Source organism: Apus apus, chromosome 2 (genome assembly GCF_020740795.1).
Source record: "Apus apus isolate bApuApu2 chromosome 2, bApuApu2.pri.cur, whole genome shotgun sequence".
Lineage (NCBI taxonomy): Eukaryota > Metazoa > Chordata > Aves > Apodiformes > Apodidae > Apus > Apus apus.
In genome coordinates, this window is record NC_067283.1 from 121,025,136 (window position 1) to 121,046,655 (window position 21,520).

General features: G+C 45.7%; 1 protein-coding gene and 5 non-coding genes across 6 annotated transcripts in view; 1 reads left to right on the forward strand and 5 right to left on the reverse strand.

The window, feature by feature from the left end:
- The window catches only part of DNAJC5B (DnaJ heat shock protein family (Hsp40) member C5 beta), a 32,652-nt gene extending 12,666 nt beyond the window's left edge, over positions 1-19,986 (forward strand). Inside the window, exons 2-4 of the mRNA XM_051611052.1 lie at positions 9,259-9,472; positions 14,109-14,283; positions 19,892-19,986. Of these exons, the coding sequence (XP_051467012.1) occupies positions 9,259-9,472; positions 14,109-14,283; positions 19,892-19,986 (484 nt within the window). The remainder of the gene's footprint in view (positions 1-9,258; positions 9,473-14,108; positions 14,284-19,891) is intronic.
- On the reverse strand, positions 2,907-2,979 carry TRNAA-AGC (transfer RNA alanine (anticodon AGC)). Its single transcript has one exon. It is a non-coding gene; the product is annotated as a tRNA-Ala (tRNA).
- Positions 3,298-3,386, reverse strand: TRNAY-GUA (transfer RNA tyrosine (anticodon GUA)). Its single transcript is given in 2 exon segments — positions 3,298-3,333; positions 3,350-3,386. It is a non-coding gene; the product is annotated as a tRNA-Tyr (tRNA).
- TRNAA-AGC (transfer RNA alanine (anticodon AGC)) lies at positions 4,749-4,821 on the reverse strand. The gene has a single exon. It is a non-coding gene; the product is annotated as a tRNA-Ala (tRNA).
- On the reverse strand, positions 5,140-5,228 carry TRNAY-GUA (transfer RNA tyrosine (anticodon GUA)). Its single transcript is given in 2 exon segments — positions 5,140-5,175; positions 5,192-5,228. It is a non-coding gene; the product is annotated as a tRNA-Tyr (tRNA).
- Positions 5,969-6,041, reverse strand: TRNAA-AGC (transfer RNA alanine (anticodon AGC)). The gene has a single exon. It is a non-coding gene; the product is annotated as a tRNA-Ala (tRNA).
- Positions 19,987-21,520: the final 1,534 nt, after the last annotated feature.

A 21,520-nucleotide genomic window follows, 5' to 3' on the forward strand; every position in this document is an offset into this window, starting at 1 on the left:
CAGATGTCCATTTTGGCCACATGGTCTCTAACCTGGTCCTCCCCTACTGAGGGAGAGTCTTCCTCTCTCAAGACCTTTCCCTTTGCATCCAGGGTCTGGGAAACATGAAGGACAGCTTTAGCAGTGAGGACCAAAGCAGAGAACGCATTCAGTAACTCTGCCTTCCCTGTGTCTTCTACCACTAGGGCTCCCACCTCGTTCATCATCGGCCTACATTTCCCCTAGCCTTCCTTTTTCTATTGATATACTGAAAAGAAACCCTCTTCCTGTTGTCTTTAACCATATGTCCTGGACAGGATGGCTGAGAGACAATGTGTATATGGAATAATCAAGATTTATTGCATACAACGTTGGGGGTTTTAATTATTCTGGACGAGAGGCATGAGTACAGTAAAAGTGTAGGGAAATTGGGAGATAAGAGCAGAAGTGCAGTTAAGATGCAAAGGGTATAATAGCAGTGAATTTTACTACTTATCATTAAATCAAACAACAAAGGTTAACCACTAAAATGCTGGCAACTTACTTATTATCAAATATTATACTGGGCCTAAAATATTAATTCTCATCTTAAAAGGATCTTACAATCTTAATAATGAAGATTACTTAATGTTAAGTTTGCTAATAAAGACAGTGAATGAGTAGTATTTCTAACCCATGTCAGGCCACAGCCAAGTGTCCTTGGTCAGACCACAACTCCCGAGAATCAGTCTCTCTGGCAGGCATCCCTGCTGGAGGAGAGAAGATCCAGCAGCTTCCTGGGGGAAGGGTACGGAGATCTCTCTGATCAAAAGTGGGACCAAGCTTTTGTAGAATAAAGTGGATTGGCTGCTGTCATTTAACTATTAACCACACCTCTGACATCTCTCATTGAGGAATAAACGGAAAACTGGAAAAAAACATGAAGGCCCCATTCCCACCAAGCAAACTCTGTTGTTTATCTGTTCATTCTGACTTTATCTCCGTTTCAGGCCTACTTGTGGCTGGGCTGGGCTCCATGTTCTTCGACACCAGAGAGCAGCTGGTGTTATGCACATCCACTTGGCCTCTGTTTATACCTTTCAAGGTTGTTACCAGCTCAGGGTTTACAAGGCCGTTTCTGTCCTCATGGGAACCTTTCATTGCAGGCCAGGGCCTGCAAAATGAGAGACAAAAAACAGTTGAATCATAAAAGGGAACTGAGACAGGCATATTGAGAGATGGAGCACCCTGCTACACCACAGTGGCCAAGTTGAGTTCTGCTTGAGCCTTGGCCCTTCTAATTTTCCCCCTGCATAGCTTCACTACATCTTGGTATTCCTCGTAAGTTGCCAACACCCTTTTCCAAAGGCTGTGAACTTTCCTTTTGTTCCTGAGCTCCAGCCAAAACTCTCTCTTCGGCCAGGCTGGTCGTCTTCCCCATCAGCTTGTCTTTTGGGACCTGGGGATGGCCTGCTCTCGTGCCTTTAAGAGTTCCTGCTTGAAATATGACCAGCCTTCCTGGGCTCCTTTGCCCTTCAGGACTGTCTCCCAAGGGACACCCTCAGCCATGTTCCAAAACAGGCCACAGTCTGCCCTCCAGGTGCAAGTGCCAAGGTGGCAGTTCTGCTGGCTCCCCCCCATGTTTCTCCAAGCATTGAAGACTCTGTAATTTCATGATCACTCTGGCCAAGACAACCTCCAACCTTTACATCCCCCACAAGACCTTCTCTGTTAACAGGCAGCAGGTCCAGAAGAGCACTTTCCCTAGTTGGCTCCATCACCAGCAGCGATAGGAGCAGTCAACACAGTTTTACCAATGGGAAGTCATGTTTAACCAACCTGATAGCCTTTTATTAGGACATAACCAGCTGGATAGATGATGGTAGAGCAGTGGATGTGGTTTGTCTTGATTTTAGTAAAGCATTTGACACCATCTCCCACAGCATCCTCACAGCTAAACTGAGGAAGTGTGGTCTGGATTATCAGGTAGTGAGGTGGACTGTGAATGGCTGAAGGAAAGAAGTCAGAGAGCTGTGGTAAATGGGACAGAGTCTAGCTGGAGGCCTGTATCTAGTGGAGTCCCTCAGGGGTTGGTACTGGGACCAGGACTGTTGAATATATTCATCAACAACCTGGCTGAGGGAACAGTGTGCCCTCAGCAAGTTTGCTGCTGACACTAAACTGGGAGGAGTGGCTGAGACACCAGAAGGCTGTGCTGCCATTCAGCGAGACCTGGATAGGCTGGAGAGTTGGGCAGGGAGAAACTTGATGAAATTCAACAAGGGCAAGTGCAGAGTCTTGCATCTGGGGAAGAACAACCCTATGTACCAGTGCAGGTTGGGGGCTGACCTGCTGGAGAGCAGTGTAGGAGAAAGGGACCTGGGGGTCCTGGTGGACAGGAGGATGACCATGAGCCAGCAGTGTGCCCTTGTGGCCAAGAAGGCCAATGGCATCCTGGGATGTATTAGAAAGGGTGTGGTTAGTAGGTCAGAGAAGTTCTCCTCCCCCTCTATTCTGCCTTGGTGAGGCCGCATCTGAAATATTGTGTCCAGTTCTGGGTCCCTCAGTTCAAGAACGACAGGGAACTGCTTGAAAGAGTCCAGCGCAGAGCCACAAAGATGATGAAGGGAGTGGAACATCTCCCCTCGGTGGTGTTTAAGGCCAGGTTGGATGAGGCTTTGTGCAGCTTGGTCTAGTAGGAGGTGTCCCTGCTTATAGCAGAGAGGTTGTAAATTGATGACCTTTAAAGTCTCTTCCAACCTGAGCCATTCTATGATTCCAAACACAGGTAGAGAATTCCTTCCCTGCTGAGCCTGTATGACTCTTGGTGCAGCCCTGGATGTGGCCATCTAATGCCAGGGCCAGGGGCACCACAAGTTCCCATGGCCCTGAGAAGACAGGGTCCCAGGCACAGAGCCTTGTGTCCAGGCAAGAGGAATGAAAAGCATTGGAGAATGCGGGCATCGATCCCGCTGCCTCTCGCATGCTAAGCGAGCACTCTACCACTTGAGCTAATTCCCCAGCCCATGGGCTCTGCTGGGGGTCCTCTCCCCTCCCAGGCACCCACCCCTGACCCAGGCCACCCTGCACCCAAAGACTGGGCCTCCCATCGGTGTCGCTGTCATACCGCCCAGCAGCCACTCGCTGTCCTGCTGCTGGTGACCCCTGCCCACCACAGTGCTCAGGAGCATCATCCCCTGCCCAGGGGTCAGCCCAGAGTGCCTTGGCTGGTTGTCTCCCCCAGCACAGGCCAGAGCTCAAGTCTGGGCAGCCCTTGAAGGGGAGCCAGGGCCAAAAGGCAGAGGTGCCTGCGGGTGTGGGCCAGAGGCAAAAGGACATTCCTTCGAGCCGGAGTTGAACCAGCGACCTAAGGATGGCCGTGCAAGGGAGCCTACAGTCCTCCGCTCTACCAGCTGAGCTATCGAAGGAACCAGGGCACAATGACACCTCATGATCTTATGGCCTCATCACACGCTCATCCAAACATTCCACCCTTGCACCACTCCCTCATCCCTGCCTGACTCTCCTCGGGAGGAGGAAGGAAAGGTTTGCCTTACACTCACATGGTCCACAACCCCTCAGGCCCACAACACCTGACCTGGGCACACACAGCCATGGTGCCGCTCTCCAAGCAACTGTCTACAGCAGAAGGCACTGTCAGTACGGTGGGGATGGGACAATGGCAAACCAGGACGTCACTGAAGAGGTCAGAGTGACAGTCACATCCAGTGAGAGTCAAGCAGGTCTAGACTGACAAGCCAGGGTTGAAAGCAAGCTAGAACATCTGTCTGCATCTCAGCATCTGCATCAAGGATCTCTGTGGTTCAACACTGCCCTTGGCATAGGTGAGCTAGATGCCAGGACTCCTGCATTGTAGCACAGACAGAGATTGAAGGCCCAGAGCTGAACAAGATCTGAGCTCCTGGATGCTTGTGTGGGCCTCATGCTCCCCTACAAGGCTGGTCAGAGCTGTTCAGGCCTATTGAGGCACTCAGTGCCCAGACTAGACGTAAGGGTAGCCATGCAAGTCAGCCTGCGGTCCTCTGCTCCACCACCAGAGCTATTAATGGAACGGCAGGGCCCTCTCCCAACTCTGCCTCCATGACAAAGCTGTCAAAGAAATCAGCTTGAACGAGATCTCAGGATATCTCTTCTGAAATCTCCTCCAAGCAGCTCAAGGTTGGGGATCACATCAGTTTGCTCAAGGCTTCGGGCGCTTGGCGCATGCCAAGCTCCAAGCATGGAGAAAGCACAGTATCCTTGGGTGCCAATCTTCTCCTGCCCAGCTGTCCTGAGAGGGGAAAAACTGAACCTGTCCTGCTTCAGTTGTGGTCTCTTGTTTCTCATTCCTCCATCACTCACCACAGTAAAAGGCCTTCCTGTTGAATCAACAACCTCATGACAAGCATCTGAAAGCTGCTGTTAGGCTTCTGGAAAGCCCTTTCTTCTCCAGGCTCAGGACAAGCCCAGACTCACTGGCCTCTCCTGAATGAGCAAATGCGCCTGCTCCAAACATCCTGGTGGCCTGATTCTGAAGCGACTACACTTGGTCAATTTCTGTCTTCTGCACAGAGGGCCAAAGACGGTCACCACATTCTAGAGGCCAGCTATCAAGCGCCAAATAAAAGGAGGAGAATTACTTCTCTGTGAGCCCATGCTGCTGTTGGTGCAGCCCTGGAAGCTGCCCTTTTCTGCAGGACCAAAGTGCACCATGAGGTCCCCACTGCTCCCAGGAGACACAGGGTCCCAAGCACAGAGCCTTGTGTCCAGGCAAGAGGAATGAAAAGCATTGGAGAATGCGGGCATCGATCCCGCTGCCTCTCGCATGCTAAGCGAGCGCTCTACCACTTGAGCTAATTCCCCAGCCCATGGGCTCTGCTGGGGGTCCTCTCCCCTCCCAGGCACCCACCCCTGACCCAGGCCACCCTGCACCCAAAGACTGGGCCTCCCATCGGTGTCGCTGTCATACCGCCCAGCAGCCACTCGCTGTCCTGCTGCTGGTGACCCCTGCCCACCGCAGTGCTCAGGAGCATCATCCCCTGCCCAGGGGTCAGCCCAGAGTGCCTTGGCTGGTTGTCTCCCCCAGCACAGGCCAGAGCTCAAGTCTGGGCAGCCCTTGAAGGGGAGCCAGGGCCAAAAGGCAGAGGTGCCTGTGGGTGTGGGCCAGAGGCAAAAGGACATTCCTTCGAGCCGGAGTTGAACCAGCGACCTAAGGATGGCCGTGCAAGGGAGCCTACAGTCCTCCGCTCTACCAGCTGAGCTATCGAAGGAACCAGGGCACATTGCTCACTACCTCACCTGTCACACAGTCATCATCACGCTCACCTTCCCATGCACAGCGTAGCACCATATGCCTCCACCCCAACATCCTGCTTCAAACAGCCTCAGCTCCATCATCACACCACCTTGCCCAACCCTTCAGACCATCAAATCCTGAAAACCTACAGACAAACTCCACAAGCACCTTGGAAACCCTCTTCTATGGCTGGACTCTGCTCAGGACAAAAAAATACTTCTCCATATCCTGCTGCAACAGTTCCTGGTCCAATTTCACTCTGATGCCTTTTAGCCTCTGGTCAAACACCAGACAAAAAAAACAGCATTTCCTCAACTCTCTAAGCCCCTCCCAAGTGTTGGAAGGTCACGTGCAAGTCCTCTGAACTTCTGTTTCTCCAGGATGGACATGCCCAGTGTCCTTAGAGCATCCTCACATAGGAATCCCTCTATTCCCTGAGCTTCTTGGTGGCTCTTCACTGACGTGGCTGCATTTCTTTGACATGTTCCCTAAGCAGGGCACCTCACAGTGGGACACAGTGGGACACATGTGGCTTGTGTTAAGCAAAGAGGGAGAAAACAAGGTTGCCTATTAAACATCCAGGCCTGCTCATGTTAGACCCTGGGATGTTGTCCTACACTTCCCTACCTGGGTTCACAGCGAGATCCCATGGCCCTGAGAAGACAGGGTCCCAGGCACAGAGCCTTGTGTCCAGGCAAGAGGAATGAAAAGCATTGGAGAATGCGGGCATCGATCCCGCTGCCTCTCGCATGCTAAGCGAGCGCTCTACCACTTGAGCTAATTCCCCAGCCCATGGGCTCTGCTGGGGGTCCTCTCCCCTCCCAGGCACCTTTGTGCCTTTCTGGCCTTCACTGGATCTGAGTTGTATCTCTGCCTGTGCCCGCATGTGTTCCCCACTGATGATGCATCTAGCCTTGACCCTTGAAGTCAAGTAGCCTGCCTGAAGTCTCTCCTGCTTAATCAGGAGCATGGAGCTACCTGTCCAGCACATGACTGCATCTGAAGCCTTTGCAGCCTACCCACTTGATTATTTTGCAGAATCTTGTCTTCAGATGCCCCATTCTGACTTCACAAGTTCTTCCTCGGTGTGAACTTTCTCACTTGAGCCAGAAGGGTGCTGCGGGATCTGGGCTAGAGCCAAAAAGGATGCTTCTTCAAGCCGGAGTTGAACCAGCAACCTAAGACTAGCTCTAACAAGGGAGCCTACAGTCCTCTATGAGCTGAGCTATTGAAGGGACAATAGAATTGACTCTGACACTGTTTTATACTCCATGGCACAGCTATAACTTACCCTATACAACATAGCTTGCAGCCTCCAAAATGTTGCTCCCTCCATCCAGATGTACCCACATCAGTTCCACCCATGCAGCACAGTCCAGCCTGATCTCACCTGTGATCCTAAGCCTCCGACTTGCAGGAGGTGCTGAGCATATTTTTCTGACTTCATTTTCATGACTGCCCTATCCATCTTGTCGGATGACTATTTCTCTGCTTGTGGTCACTTTTCCAAACTTGTCACATAGCTCTCTGCTGTGAAGGGCTGTAGTGGTCAGTGGTCCCGAGGTGGTGAAGCAGAAGGCTATCCATCATGAGAAAAATCTGAATGGACAAAAATCCAGGTTTTTGTTATGGGAAGTAGCCAGCAAACTCATGGGTTCATTGCACTCTCTGACTTTTTGCTTCTTTTTCTCTACTCATAGTGAATGACTATTGTCACTTTTCCAGGCACCCACAGGGAAGCTTCTATATTGCTGATACTTATGTCATGTAGTTCTTACTTTTATTGTTTCTTGGGTCAGACCAAACAAGAGTCCTTTTTCTCTCTCATATGAATTGCACTACCAGTATATAGATATCTCTCCCATTACTAAATCATCTCTAATTAGTATATGTCATTTTTGTGCAGGGACTTGTTTTGTTAATGTCCTCTTTTTAGTGACGACAGCTCTCCCCAAATCAAAGGAAGAACATATCACTCCTTTTGCTAACTATACTATGTTGCAAGTAATTCTGTTAGTATTCTAAAAGAATACTAAGTAAAGTGAGTGTGCAGCTAATGTTTTTCACCTTTTTGAAACTACATTTTATTTAAATTCTTATTTTTTTTTAAATGAGATTGCTGGGGATACGGAGAGGGTGGAAGATGTCTTTGGGTTTGTGGGGAAAGAAAGGCTGGAGATGCATTTTCCAATGCCTGCAAGCAGGTATGGCTTTTGAAAGTAATACCTCTTTTCTTTTTCTTTTTTTCTTCTTCCACTTGCTGGGGTTTGTTTTCAGATAAGAAAAGGGATAGGTTGCATAAGCTACTTAAATACTTGAATGGCACATAATGTCATTAGTCATGCAAGACTTAGCTTGTTTATCCAGTTCTCCCATTTAATCTTTTATTAAGGTACCACATGCTAAATATGACTGAAAGTTTATGCTTAAGGCGCAGGCACAGTATATTAAATACAACTGCATGTGAACTCCTTTATGCTATTAGAGACATGTGTAAGGAGTTATTTATTATCTATGAGAAGATGAATTGGATCAGCATACAGAACTGAAGAGATCGTTGGCAGAGGTTGCTCCCAGGTCCTATCAGTCTTGATATTGGCAAAAGTGTCTCCAAGGCAGGAACTATCATCAGGAGCAAGGCAGCTACATCTTGCTGGGGGAGTAACCTGTACTGGCACTTCAGTGGAAAGTCAAGAAAGGCCTTACTCTGAGGATAAATTTATTAGAAGTGTGGACACACTACAGTTAATATTTTTGATGTAACAGTCATGACTAGCTCCTGAAAGACTGGGAGAGAATAGACATAGTTTACTGGGCATAGTGGTGTTGACTTGATTGTTGGACTTGATGATCTTAGAGGTGTTTTCCAGCCTTGATGATTCTGTGATTCTGTTATTTACAAAATGCAACGTAGCTTGACTGAGCTGAGGATCACGGAATTTAAAGCATTAGTAAATCACTTCGGATGCCACTAGAGGTCAGCACTAGTCATTAAATAAATGTCCTGATAAAACTTCTTGCCCGTTCTTCAAAAGGAAGGGAGATTTTTTAAAAGGTACACTGCTGTCTGTGTTGGGGTTTGGTTTGGTTTGGTTTTGCAGGTACGTGTGAACTCACACTGCTAGTGCTCCAAAATGGTGGGAAGCAAACTCCTTCTCCAAGCTGTGCTTCCCTAGCACTGACAGTGAGCCATCAGTCCCACAAGGTTCCTACCCTCAGATGCTGTAGTGCTGCGTACAGGGCAAAAACACAGCACTGAGCCCTGTCCCAGCAAAAGCTTCCCCCAGCACAAACAGCCCCAAACAGCTGACCATCAGCTTCCACTGCTTTAAGGACTGTCTCAGAAGTTTTACAGTGAGGAATCAGGCCCAAAGACCAGCACATGAAACTGGAGCTAATTCACTCTGCTTTGGCACCTTGTGCTTCAGAAAGATGCTGCCTTTCTATTGCAACTCCTAACTGTGTTTTCCATCATCACTAGCTGGGCTTCTGCAAACAGACACTTTGCAAAATTTTAATATAGATCCTATTGGTAGGCAATGGAATATAGAATGTCCTTTGCTATAAAGAAGATAATGTTGATGGGATAAACACTGTTATTATCATGTTTATAAATAAAGTTTAAAAAAACCTTTATATTAGTTGAAACCTGCTAAATTATGCAAATCAGAGGGAAATTGTAATGCAACAAATATGTGTGATTTATTATCAAGCTTTAACCTGTGCTTTCAGCATGTGTTACTAACTTCTTTATCATGGTAGCTGACTAGGTATCAAAACAGAAAGTTCATGCTCAGTGTAGTAAGAACACCTCTTTTACCAAAACTTTTATATTCAGTCACTTTGTGACACCTTCCTTCCACTGGGTACATCAGAGATGGAAGAAAAGAGGCCTGGACACTGTTAAGAATTTTTATATCTCTACTAAAATATTTTGTAATGTTATGTAGCTGTATACATATACAGATTATTTATTCCCTTCTGTATTTTTTTCGATGCTTAAGAAAACTGGCACTGAAATATCATCCCGACAAGAATCCAGACAATCCAGAGGCTGCAGAAAAATTTAAAGAGATCAACAATGCTCACGCAACACTGACTGATCGGTCCAAACGAAACATATATGACAAGTATGGATCACTAGGGCTCTACGTGGCAGAACAGTTTGGGGAGGAAAATGTTAACACCTACTTCATGCTCTCAAGCTGGTGGGCAAAGGTAAGCTGTTACTTTCTGTTGGAAATGGTGTTACAATCGTGACAATCACATACACAGGGAACGCCTTGAAAAACATGGTCACTCTATAGGCTTAGGAAATAGTAGGATCTGAATCTAAACTGCTATTAGAAGCTTAATTAAACAACAACACTATCTGGAAAATCGACAGTGGCAGAGTGAAACATCAGCTCAGAATAGTCCTAACACAGAATGTTTTATTTTTATTTTAACTTGGTAAACAGCTAGAGTGCATGTTTCGTCACATTTTCAGACATTAATTAGATTTGAATCTAGTGCTCCAGGTTAATTTTGACTTTTTTTTTCAGTAATGACTAAGTAAAATGACTCATTGTTCAAAAACTAGAAGTCCTGCTTACGTGATGACCAGTTAATAAGTTATTACAGTACAAATTTAGCCATGTTCTTTGCTATATATGTAGCACCCAGCATAAGTAAGCAATACTAATACACAACACTCTGTGATTATGATGTCATACATGTGCCCTGATGAGGGGGTGAGAGAAAGGAAGTGGAAGAAAAGGTGAGAAGAGGGGAGGAATAGAGTAGGAAAGGAAGAGAATGATACATTGAAAACTGGCATATGGCTCAAGGAAAAACACATCATGGGCTATTCTAATCATAAAGGAGTTGTGTTCATGTGTTTTCTTATGTCACTGGTGTCCCCTGACATGTTTTCACACATCAGATTCAAGCTTTTCAGCAAATATTGAAATGTTACAGAAAGGTAACAAACCAACAGAATTGCAAGTGTGCAAAATCTGTGCTGTCCCCACCTATTTCCAGCAATAGAAGCACAGGAAAGCTCGGGCTATGCTGGAATACATAGGAAAATGATCTGAACTGTGTGAGACGATCACACTATGACAGCTGTGATCTGAGAACCATAGAACACAGATTCCTGTGTTCAGCCCAGATCCGGCCAGTGTTTCCCTGCCCCACAGTCACCTTTCAAACTGGGAAGTCATTTGATCAGTCTGCGGATGTGAGAAGCCCTAATTTGCCTGCTGCATCAGGATGAGATGGAAGCTGCTAATACCGAAGAGTAGATTAAAATAATGAACACGCAAAGGCGCAGTTACACCCTCAGAAGCAAGCGGGGGGCTGCCTGCCAGCAGGTGCTCCAGCTGAATCCTGCTGCAGGCTGGACTCCCCACCACAGCTGTTGTCTTCTCCTGCTGGATCATTTCCTCTTTTTCTTGCTCTCCACCTTCTCCTTTGGCCTCTTCATTACGGTTTAGATGCCAGGAAGCACTGCCTTAGAGCTGAGAGAAACAAGATTTTCTTCACTGCTGTCTTTTCAGCTTTTATTCTCTCTTCTGCTTACCAATCACTAATGGAGGTTTTATGAAATATGAAATCCTTTGTGGTTAGAAAACCAGGAATAGAAATAACTGCTGCAGCTTTGACTGATAAGGAGAGCACTGGAGAGTGCAGAGAGAAGCTAGGAAGTCCCCAGCAGCTAAAGGAGGAACATGTGGATTGCTTCAAGGATGCTGTATCCCAGAGGCAAGATGAGATATGCTAAATATAGCAGGAGAAGTAATCACTGCTTCCTGTTTTTTAATAATTCTGTGCAAAAAAAAACCCAAAATGTGCATATAAACTCATTTGAGGATTGTCACAAATGGTCTCTCTCTATCCCTCCCCCAACCCAAAATCTTGCCATCTCAAAAGCATAAAGAGGCTACCAAGGGGTTTTTTTGCAAGCTGAGCTCACTATTTATCATCTCTCTTTCACTCATGCACAAATGCTGGGTCAGTTAGAGATCATAATACTATTTCAGTCTGAAGTATCATCTGCAGATGACCTCTGGACCTTTAATTTCCACTATTGTGGCAGAAGACAGTAAGGACCACAGCTTCCGCTTATTATCTTCTTCAACTATGAACATTCCTGGTAAATCCTCTTCTCTATCACACACACACTCAGAAAACGTGACAATTGTGAGGAGGTGTATCATTAAAAGTAAGGAAACTCAAATGAAAGGAGAAATGCAAAGTGAAAATTACTTTTTTTCGGAGTGCCAGACTTCCTAGTAGGTATATTAAAGTGGGACCATAGTGACATGGGTAATGGGAACTTTAACTGTTTCCTCACTGCCAGGCATAGGCCTTGTACATGTAACTGTTTTAGCAAAAAGCAATTGTCCCTCTACCATGAAGACAGTTTATTGATCACATCCATAAATGGATTCTTGATTTACCAACTATGATAATATAAGCACAAGAAATCTTGAAACATTTAAGGTACCATAAATAAATTCAGTGGTTTTTTTCCCTCTGTACACTTTTGTTCTGTTTTCATTCTATCCATTGTGGTGATTTATTCCCCATTATGGCTTAAATGATAAACAGTCAGGTAACTTATTTTAGGGGTTACAGCATTTAGGACAGTTTTGGGTGTCCATTGGAAGGTGTCCTGGTTTAAGCCAGGATGAAGCCAATTTTCCTTTTTACTGATTTTTTTTCCTTCAGTAAGCTTTCTTTTAACTAGCAACAGTGTGTTCTTCTAAAGCTGATAAAACAGTGGAATGTTTTTCTAACTGCTGGGGCTTCAAGGTCGCACCTTTACGCTGCCGGCTCAGACACTGCGGGGAGATCTGTGACCCCCCCGTAGGAGGCTGAATCAGGTGGACAGCAAAATTGGCCAGAGATATTCCATTCCATATATCTATGTAAGCTCAGAGATCACAGAAGACAACTTCCTTCCTGCTTTTTCTTCTCTTCTCTCCTGTCCATGGCTGGCGTCTGGGTAGGACTCCATCCATCCAGCACCATCGACCCTCAGGCTTGAGCTCTCTTGACCCTCATCACTCTGAGCTTTCTCCAGCAGCAGCTCCGGGATTTCTCGGGACTGTTCCAGCTCAGGGGAGTGTGGTGGGAGTTGCTGGGGGTGGGGCGAGGCGAGAGGCTTTTGCCCATACCTGAACATATTTGTATATAATTGTGTATATATTTTCTTATATCGTTCATTGGTGTTTAATTAAAGCTGTGTAGTTTAGTTTAGTTTTCAATCCAGCCAAGTCTCTCTCTTTTTCTCCCTCTCCTTCCCTACCTGGGTGGGAGGGGGTTGTCAGACCTGAGTCAAACGGTGACAGAAGGAAAACATTCAAAAAGAAAAAGAGTCCTTCTCATTGAAAACCACCTTGTTCACACTTGATACATGCCTATATTAATATGAAGCATGTATTATATATAGTCTTAATTACCTTCCAAGTGCTCCAGTCAGCCCCCACTAACATTCCCTGAGACATGCATACGTAATTGTTATTTACATAGCTTCATTGTTGAAGTTTAACAATATCCTGATGTTTGTGCTTGCTTTCTTCCTCTAGGGGCGTGTTTTCTTATGAATATAACAACTAGTTAGTAACGGGCAGACTGTATAACTATAATGCAAAAGCCTGGCTGTACCTTCAAGTCAACTTGTATATAGCTGGTGGCCACAAAGCTGTGCGGGCTTTACATAAACATTCCCCATATCCGTCTTGATTCCCTGTTCAGGATCTTCACTGACTTTCCTTTATTCTTACACCACTATGTCCACAATGACATGTGGAGGTTTCTCCTTTGCCACAAACATCTCAGAGCAGGCCTGGATCCATCCCAGCCCGGGAGCCAGGCTGCTGCCATGCATCCACAGAGCACGTGGTGGCAATGCCAGCCTAGGGGCTCCCCTTCTGGGGGCCCCCATCCCACTGCCACGACATGGCACACAGCCCCCAGTGCTAGCAGCTGTGGAGCTGTGCCATGAACCCAGGCAGTGACCTGGTCTGGAGGAAGAAAAGCCCTGTCAGTTCAAATTTCCTGGCTGTTGAATGTGGCTGAGATCTCAGGTGTCAGCCCCAGGCAGTTGTGCTGCCTCTGCTGAAGCATTGTGCCACAGGGACAGCAGTGAGCAGAGGGCCATCCAGGTGGGAACTTCCTGCTGCCTGAGTCTCCAGATCAAGAAACCACAGCGCAGGGAGTCTAATTTAGGAGTCGTCACCTGTGTGCTCCTGCACAGGCTGATGGGGAGAGACACCTCCAATGGACAATTCAAACCCTTCTGGAGCTGAATCACCCTCTGGAAGGGCTTTTACCTTCCCATTGACTATGTGGGGAGCCCGTGGGGGCTACAGTCCTGATTTGGATGCATCAGTTCAGTGCCTAAAGTCTCTATGGGGGATGCATCTGAGCCTTTGTTTCTTTTTCTCTCAGCTTTGTTTCTGAGAAGAATCTGCCAGTAAATAAGTGTTTGAGAAAACAATCTTTGGGCAAATGAGTCATTTTTAAGATGGAAATGAATCATCTCAAGGTGGGTGGGGTTTTGCATACTGCCTGGAAGTTTTTTATGAGGGGCCATCAGCTGAAGACAGATTTTCAAAAGTTGAGCATGCAGGGGCCTGTTGGTTGGTGTCTTCTTTGTGGACATGATCCCGAGTGGCAAGTAGGAGCTCATGGGTGAGGAGGACTTCAGGAGTTCTGGCCCTTGTTTAGACACTTGGCCAACAGCTGGACTCATCTGATTGCCAAGCACTTGGAAACCTGTGTTCCTTCACAATCTGGCTTCATCTGTAAAAGTTTGAGGAAGGTCATTGCTCATGGGATTTTCCTCCTGCTGTGTTTAACCCAGGGCCTGTTTGCAGTCTGTGGCCTCCTGACGGGCTGCTACCTCTGCTGCTGCCTCTGCTGCTGCTTCAACTGCTGCTGCGGAAAGTGTAAACCCAAAGCACCTGAAGGGGAAGAGCAGGAGTTTTGTGTGTCTCCAGAAGATTTGGAAGAGCAAATTAGGAACGACATGGAAAGAGGTGTGTATTATAGGGGCTTGCTGTGTGGCAAAGCTGTTCAAAACAATCTTTAAAGCCTGTAGGCCAGATGTTCTGCTCATGATGCTGGGGCTGCTTCCAGACATCAGTGAAGACATGCCAATTTACTCCAGCTAACACTAGGACCTGATGAACTTCCCAAGTTGTGTGTTAATGAAAAACTGAACTTACAGCACTAGTGATTAAATATCTCCTGTATCTCTTACAAGACATCTAAATATTAGAAGGCTCAGGGGTGATCTTATGAGACGATGTTCACCCTCTGGCCCTCGTGCCCACGTTGCTTCATATCATATATCCTATACTTATACATTAAAGTCTGCCTGGACTGGTACTTGCCACATCTGATCTGCCTGAATAAGCTGTCATTTGGGTTTTATTAATATAAAATCTATCACTGACTGTGATGGGCCAACTGTACCCATTCAAGAAAAGGCTCCAAGATGCAAAGTTTCCAACAGTAAGATTGTGCAGCAACCTATGATCTTTAAGGTCCCTTCCAACCCAAACTTTTCTGTGAGTCTATGGGTCTATGAGAGTTTACATGGGAGCTGCCCTGGTGCTGCACCCATCCCATCCAGCCCCCAAGCTGCTCACTCCCTTGTGCACTGGCACTAGCAGTAGTACTGCCCTACCAGCAGCCAGGTCTTGGATAAGATCCTGGTGAAAACTAATCCTCTCAAAATCACGTATAGTTCCCTGCCCTTTTAATTCCCTGCTGTGCTTCACGGTGGAGCAGGCCAAGTGCCAATGCTGGCTCAAAGAAGGAGAAAGAGCACCCAGCTGGGAATGCAGGCGGAGGGCAGCAGGACCCACTTCACAGCAGGTCACCCTCTTTCCTCAGCTTTGCTGAGGCATCCAGCTGCACACTCAGGTTTTGGCTACACCAAAGGATGATGGTGGTGATTTTCTAAATTGGCAATAGTGTGAGTTACATCTTTTGAAAGAAGAGCTCTGTCCTAATGTGCTGAAGCGGAGCAGAGTTCTGCCTTCAGGGAAAGCAGAGGTACCTCAGGGAGGTTAGATCTGGACACTTGCAGGACAGGCTGAGAGAGGCAATGATCCTTGCTCAGGCCAAGGTGTCAGGGGAAGACTTAGGCCACTTTTCAGTTCCAAATTTACATAAACTATGGTTAGAGTTATGCTTTTTTTTATGGGGAAGGACCTAAGCAGTCAGCTCACTCTTTTTTCTTCCATTGTTATGGAAGGTCTTAATCTGTTATAGTCTTACGTTTATTATCCTTAAATTAGCACTGCCAGATTGCAAATGTCGTGTTCCCTTAGCAGGAGGAATTTTACCCCTCCTTACTTTTCACACAACTTCACCCTCACATAAATATGTAACAAAACACTTGCAGTAGTTGAAACAAATGCTATTTATGTAACTGATTGCCAGTGTGTGGTGGTGTTTTTAAATTGTTTTTGCCTGGAGGCCTATCAAGGTAAATACAGTCAGCTTAAGTCATACTTGATCAGTCTCTGCAAAGGCAACAAAAACTATTAATTAAAACCTTGAAAAAATTTAAGATGGTCCCCAACATTAGGCACCTGAAAAGTGCAGATCTCAAGTGGGTCTTGATATTTATGGGTCTGTGACAACAGGTTTTTTATATGATGATGAAACTTTGAAGGGTAAGAATTTTTTAATTCTGCCCTTTTTGTAATTTGGCAGGTATTTTGCTCTCTCTCAAAATCCAGCGCAAAATTCCCCAGTGGCAGAAACAACTTTTTCCCTCCTTCTAGCACAGATGCTATTTACTGTATTCAGTAACTTTAGGCCACCTTCCTATGCCCTTGCTCCCACCAAGTCTCACTGGGATACCAATTTTGAAAAACAATCTAAAATGTTTAGCAAAGTACCAGTCTGAAAAATTAAAAAATGTGGGATTATGTGTTTTAAATAATTTGAAGACAACGTTAAGTACATAGGTAGGTCCTGAAGAAAATTAGATATTTCTGTCTTTTCTGCCCTTCTCTTCAGTGTTGCTACATTTTTCTACCAATCAAAACTAGCTTGCCTCAGTAGAGTAGAACTCTCTATATTTTAAAATTAGATTAAAAGAGAACAACATATCAGGAATAAAAGTAAAAACTTCATAATAGAGGATAATGTGAGCATCTTTTCTGCAGCTGAAAGGAAAATGGATGCTGCATTTAGAAAAATTAATGACAACCAGTTCAGACTGCCTCCCCCATGGCCAAATGTTAGGGATGCTGGCCAGAAAGATGGAGCTGACTTAGAATGGCAAAGATTGGTCTTTTTCACCAGGCATTTTCAAATGTTGGGACACAGAAATGAATACTTATGGCCTTCTTTGTGTAGTTAATAGAAATGCTCCTATAGGTAATTCAGAAACAAACTGTAAACACTCCTGCAGCAGATGTCATTTTGGAAGTGGAAATCCTATTAGGATCCAAATTCTTTGTAAGCCCTGCAGCCACAGACTGAGCTTTCTACCTGGTAATTAATTTCCTTACTTTCTAGCTGGTAATTAATTTCTTTGCTCCCTTCTGTTCCCAGGATCTATATTACTGCTAGCCAGAACTTTTGCTAAGGTCAAAATGTAGATTCTCAAGCTAAGGCCGTACTTTAATTTATCCAAGTATCTTGTAGTCAGTCATTGCTTTTCTGAGGAATGCAGTATCAATAAAACATCAGCATTCCTGATGCTAAAAAAACTCTGAGAGAAAGTTTCCCCCAGTTGTTGCTGCACTCAGTGGGAGCTGCTTGGAGCCAGCCGTGCTGCACAGAAGAGGTTGTGAGAGTTGAGATTTAGACTTCATCCTCTTAGCTGGCACAACAGTAATCATTTTCAGAGTCCCTTACATTTCTTTTAAACAAAATTAAGGTGTTACACAGTTGATTTCTTTCCTCAGATTGATATACCATAAATCACAATTATTAGTGGGGAAAAAAAAAAGAAATGTGAGGCCAAAAATTCAGTGATCCATTCACTAAAATGTAAACAGTGAGTTGTCACTGAAATCAACACAGTCACGTCAGAGGCTTCAATTCTGATAAAATGACATGGTCTTCCAGAGGGAAGTTTTATTCAAATATATTTGACTAGTTCTAGTGCTCAGCTAGTTGAATATCTCCTGTGGGAGATGAGTTTTACAGCATGTACTTTATGGGTAGCAGGACCACCAGAACTAAAGGAACCTGGGGATTTGCAAGCCCTGGCCTGCGCGTAGGCTACAGTGATTTCTTCTCACTAATCAAGATTTTTATCACAGAGGACTGCAGTCTAATGTACAATGGATGGTCATTTTCCAAAATAAGTCTTACATTTGGATTATTACATTTTGAACGTGACAGTTTTTAGGGTTTCGGATCAAACATGACACTAAAAAAATGTGAAGTAGGGTAATCTGTAGTATCGTGCCGTAGTGTTATAGGTGACCTGCAAAAATACACTGCCAGAGGGGAGTACCACTTGCTCCTCTGCAGCACAGGTGCATGCAACAGTTCATCACTTTCACTCACACAGGGCAAGTTGCCAGATTTTGTTTCCACTGAAGTCCATGACAAACCGCTTGTTGACTTTTGTGGTCCCAGAGAACGTGACACTTGAATCTGGGTTGCCTTGGTACTTCAGGTTGTAGTGGTGCACTCAAGATGGGCAGGTGTGTTCTCCTCTCCTGGTTGGTTATCATCTTAAGAACAAAGCAAGACACTTCTACACCAACTTTCATTTTACAAAATATGAAATATGAGAGGCGGGGGAGGGGGGAAGACCCTGAATAACAAAATACTTTCCCAGCTCAGAAGCAATAAGTCTTTAGCACTTCATTGTCTCCTCCGCACTCCATATGATACCAATGTGGGCGAACAGTGAGCAAGAGCTATCTATAGAAAGCAGCTGAAACTGAATTCTGCTGCACCTCCATTCTGCAGCTCTCCAGTAGCAGGCTATATTTGTACAGTTCATTATACCGTGGGCCCCTGTTCTGATACAAAATCATAATAAATCTTAGAAGGGTGTGGGCATGGAAAGCACTTGGGCAAGGTGTCAGCTCAGAACTGTTTGCACGTTAACTGGAAGCAATGCAACAGATTTGCCGTGGGTCCTGTTCTCTTGTTGCACATCTGGGTATCACAGCAAAATGAGCTGCTAGCCTCTGCCCTCCATCAACCATCTTCCCTCAAATGAACAACTTGGAGGCAGCAGAGGGTGGGAGGGAATGCTGCTCGGAAATCTAGAAAATACATTGCAACTTAAAAATGGATTAGAACTGCCAAACTAATCTGCGCTCGGGCTGAGCGCTGAGCATTAATTACTCATACATTTTTACAAGTTATGAAACATGTCTGTCTTTGACCTTGTGTCTAAATACAGAATTGCCCATACAGAGAAGCTGCTTGGCATTTAATCACTCTTGCCTTTCACCTTGACAGAGTCAAAGTTGTTCTACCCCCACTGAGGGAAGCCGTATGGCATGCAATTAGATTCCTGCTCTGGGTAGAGTTACTCCTGTGCATTATATCTTTTGCCCATGATTCATCCCATCAACTGTCATGTAAACAGGAGGAAATGTCAGATGGGTTTTTTTCTGAACATTGTGTCTTTTGGCAGGAAAAAAAAAAAAAGTCATCATTTTATATTCAATTACTGTGAAGGCTATACTAGTATCAAAATACAGATAGTCCAAAATTTTTCATATTAAAACACTTCACTGAGATGAGCTGGACCTTTAAAAGTCAGTCTCTGAGTCTTGAGTCTTCTCCTGGCTCCCCCCAAAAAAAAAAAAGATGGGTTGGAAAAAGGCCCAGGAGAAGGGCAGCCAAACCTTGTTCATTATCAGAGGGAACACAGCAACCATCAGGGAACTCTGTAAGGACTTCACTTTCCTCCACTTTTACAACAAATGTGTTTTTAACAGATATATTGGGAAACCAAACACATAACTGCATGGAATGAGAAAGCACAAAGCAGTAAGGTTTTATATAGTAATAATACGAGGTTCTGGCAGTTCCAAACTCATTAGAACAGTAAATCTCAAAAGCCTATTGTGTGTGTATACGTATATATTACATAAGACTTCAAAAGGCAATTTAGCATTTTTATTTAACTTTCAGGATATATATTCTTTCTTTCATCTCAACTAAATTACTTAACATGCTTTTTTTTTTTTTTCCTTTTAACTCTCTTCTTTCTTTACTGTTAACTCTGCCTTCTTCAAGACTCATTTCTGGCCCATTCTTGCAAATGCTGTCAAGGTTAGTGCTTGCTGACTCACAACAGCACTTACTATATCCAGACATTTGCAGGAACAAGCACTTGCAGTTGGAACAGGCAAGGACCCTGATCTTGCAACCTTTGCAAAGCACCAGGTACAGCTAATGCCCAGTTCAGTAACAACAGCAATAGTCACCCAGAAATCTACCATTACAGGTTGACAAGGAGTAAGAGCATTTGCAGGCTTGGTGTGGGCACCACTGCCTCTTCAGTACACACAGCTGTCTGTGAAGCCAGGATGAAGCCATGGTCAGAACAGCAGACAAAATATTGCGATGCTAACAAGAAATCTGACTTTGGTAGCAAACGAAGAATTCTTAAAGTACTTTCTGTCTTCCTCCCCAATTTAGATGGAGAAACTCCTATCGTGCTTCAGCCGACTAACGCAACAGAGAAGACCCAGCTGATAGGGGACAGCCATCGGAGCTACCACACTGACTCCTAGGGCGGGGAAAGACAACCTGTTGGTGCTTCCCACGGAGTGTCACAGCGAGAAAAACACACATGATGAGCTGTGCAGCCTGTATTGGTAGTTACCTTTAAGCTAATCAAGAGTAATTTGAGAGTCATTTTCTATCAAGGCAGAATCTCCCCCTAGGCCACTTAAAGTAGGTTGATATCTGCACTCTGCAAGGAGCTATCTATGGCCAGTACAGAGCTTTGCAGATAAGCACGCTGGTCTCTCACAGCTTCAAACTGCCAAGCTCGGCATGGTCTTTCCCTCTAATAATACTCCTTTTGGTGTGATTGGTTTCCTGCCTGCCCTCGGCTGGGGTTTCACCTCCCAGACACAGTCCCGAGTCCCTCTCCTAACACACCAACTCCATCTTTCCCTGCCTCAGGAGCACTCCTCACACACAGCAGTTTTGCTGGATGTGAAACATTCCAGTGAGGGAGCCATAGAAATGCTCTTTAGGAAACCTCAGAGGGGAAGGTGGTGGCAAGGCAGAGAGGACTATCCTTCCCAGCGAGGAAGGGCTCTTTGGAAAGCAGCTATCAGCTTGATGGGGCCCAGCCCCAACAATTATAAATCTGAGCCAGGACACAGCACTCAGGGATCATTCTGCTAGTGGTTATAATGCAGATCAGTCCCAATCCAGGAGCCTCATCCAGCACCAGAAGCACACAGGCTCTGTGTCCTCCCCTGCACAAGTTGCAAACTTGGAAGACAGTTGGCAAACACCTTGTGGAGGGGGAGGCTGGCCCTGGGCTATCCCAGAGCCTCTCCCCTCACCCCCCATAGCCGGTGAGAGCCCCATGGCAACGCTCTCCCATTCCAGCCTGGATGCGCCTGCCACACATGCTGGGCAGCCCCAGCTTCTCCAGCTGCAGCTGCAACGTGCTGGAAATGGGTTCCCTGCCAACAGCTTTCTGTGGCCTTGCTTATTCCTCCATGCCCTGGCTGCCAGCCCTGCTGCCCCACTGGCACTGGGCTGGGAGCCATCGTGCCAGCACTGGCACTGGGGCTGCAGGAGCAGCAAGGACATGGCAGGGCAGGCAAGCAGCAGGGGAGTGAATGTCCTCCTCACAGCCCAGCTCCTCAGGGTGAGCGTGGGTCTTCCCTTCTGCCCCGGGCACAGGGGCTTTATGAGCACATGGCATGACCTTAAAGAAAAAGCAACGGAGGAGATGTACGTTCAAGTGTCCCACTGCACACATCAGTGGAGATACAGAAAGCATGAAGAAATTTGGGCTCTGATTTGTAAGAGCTGAAGAAATACCTCTGAGATCTTAAACGTATTCACTTCACTGGATTGACATAGAAGCTTAAGCCTTAGTCAGCTGAATTTCCTTATTGATCATGTTACATCAGTCGCTGTCAGTTCTGTGCATTTGCTATTTTTGCTCCTGTAATCACATTCCTGCAGCCCAAAGGGGGATGTAATATACAGCTACATTATATAGACCAATGAATATATAGCTAGACAGAAGTGTTATTCCTGTCCTTAAAATTGGATTCTGCCATTGTGAAACAGTAT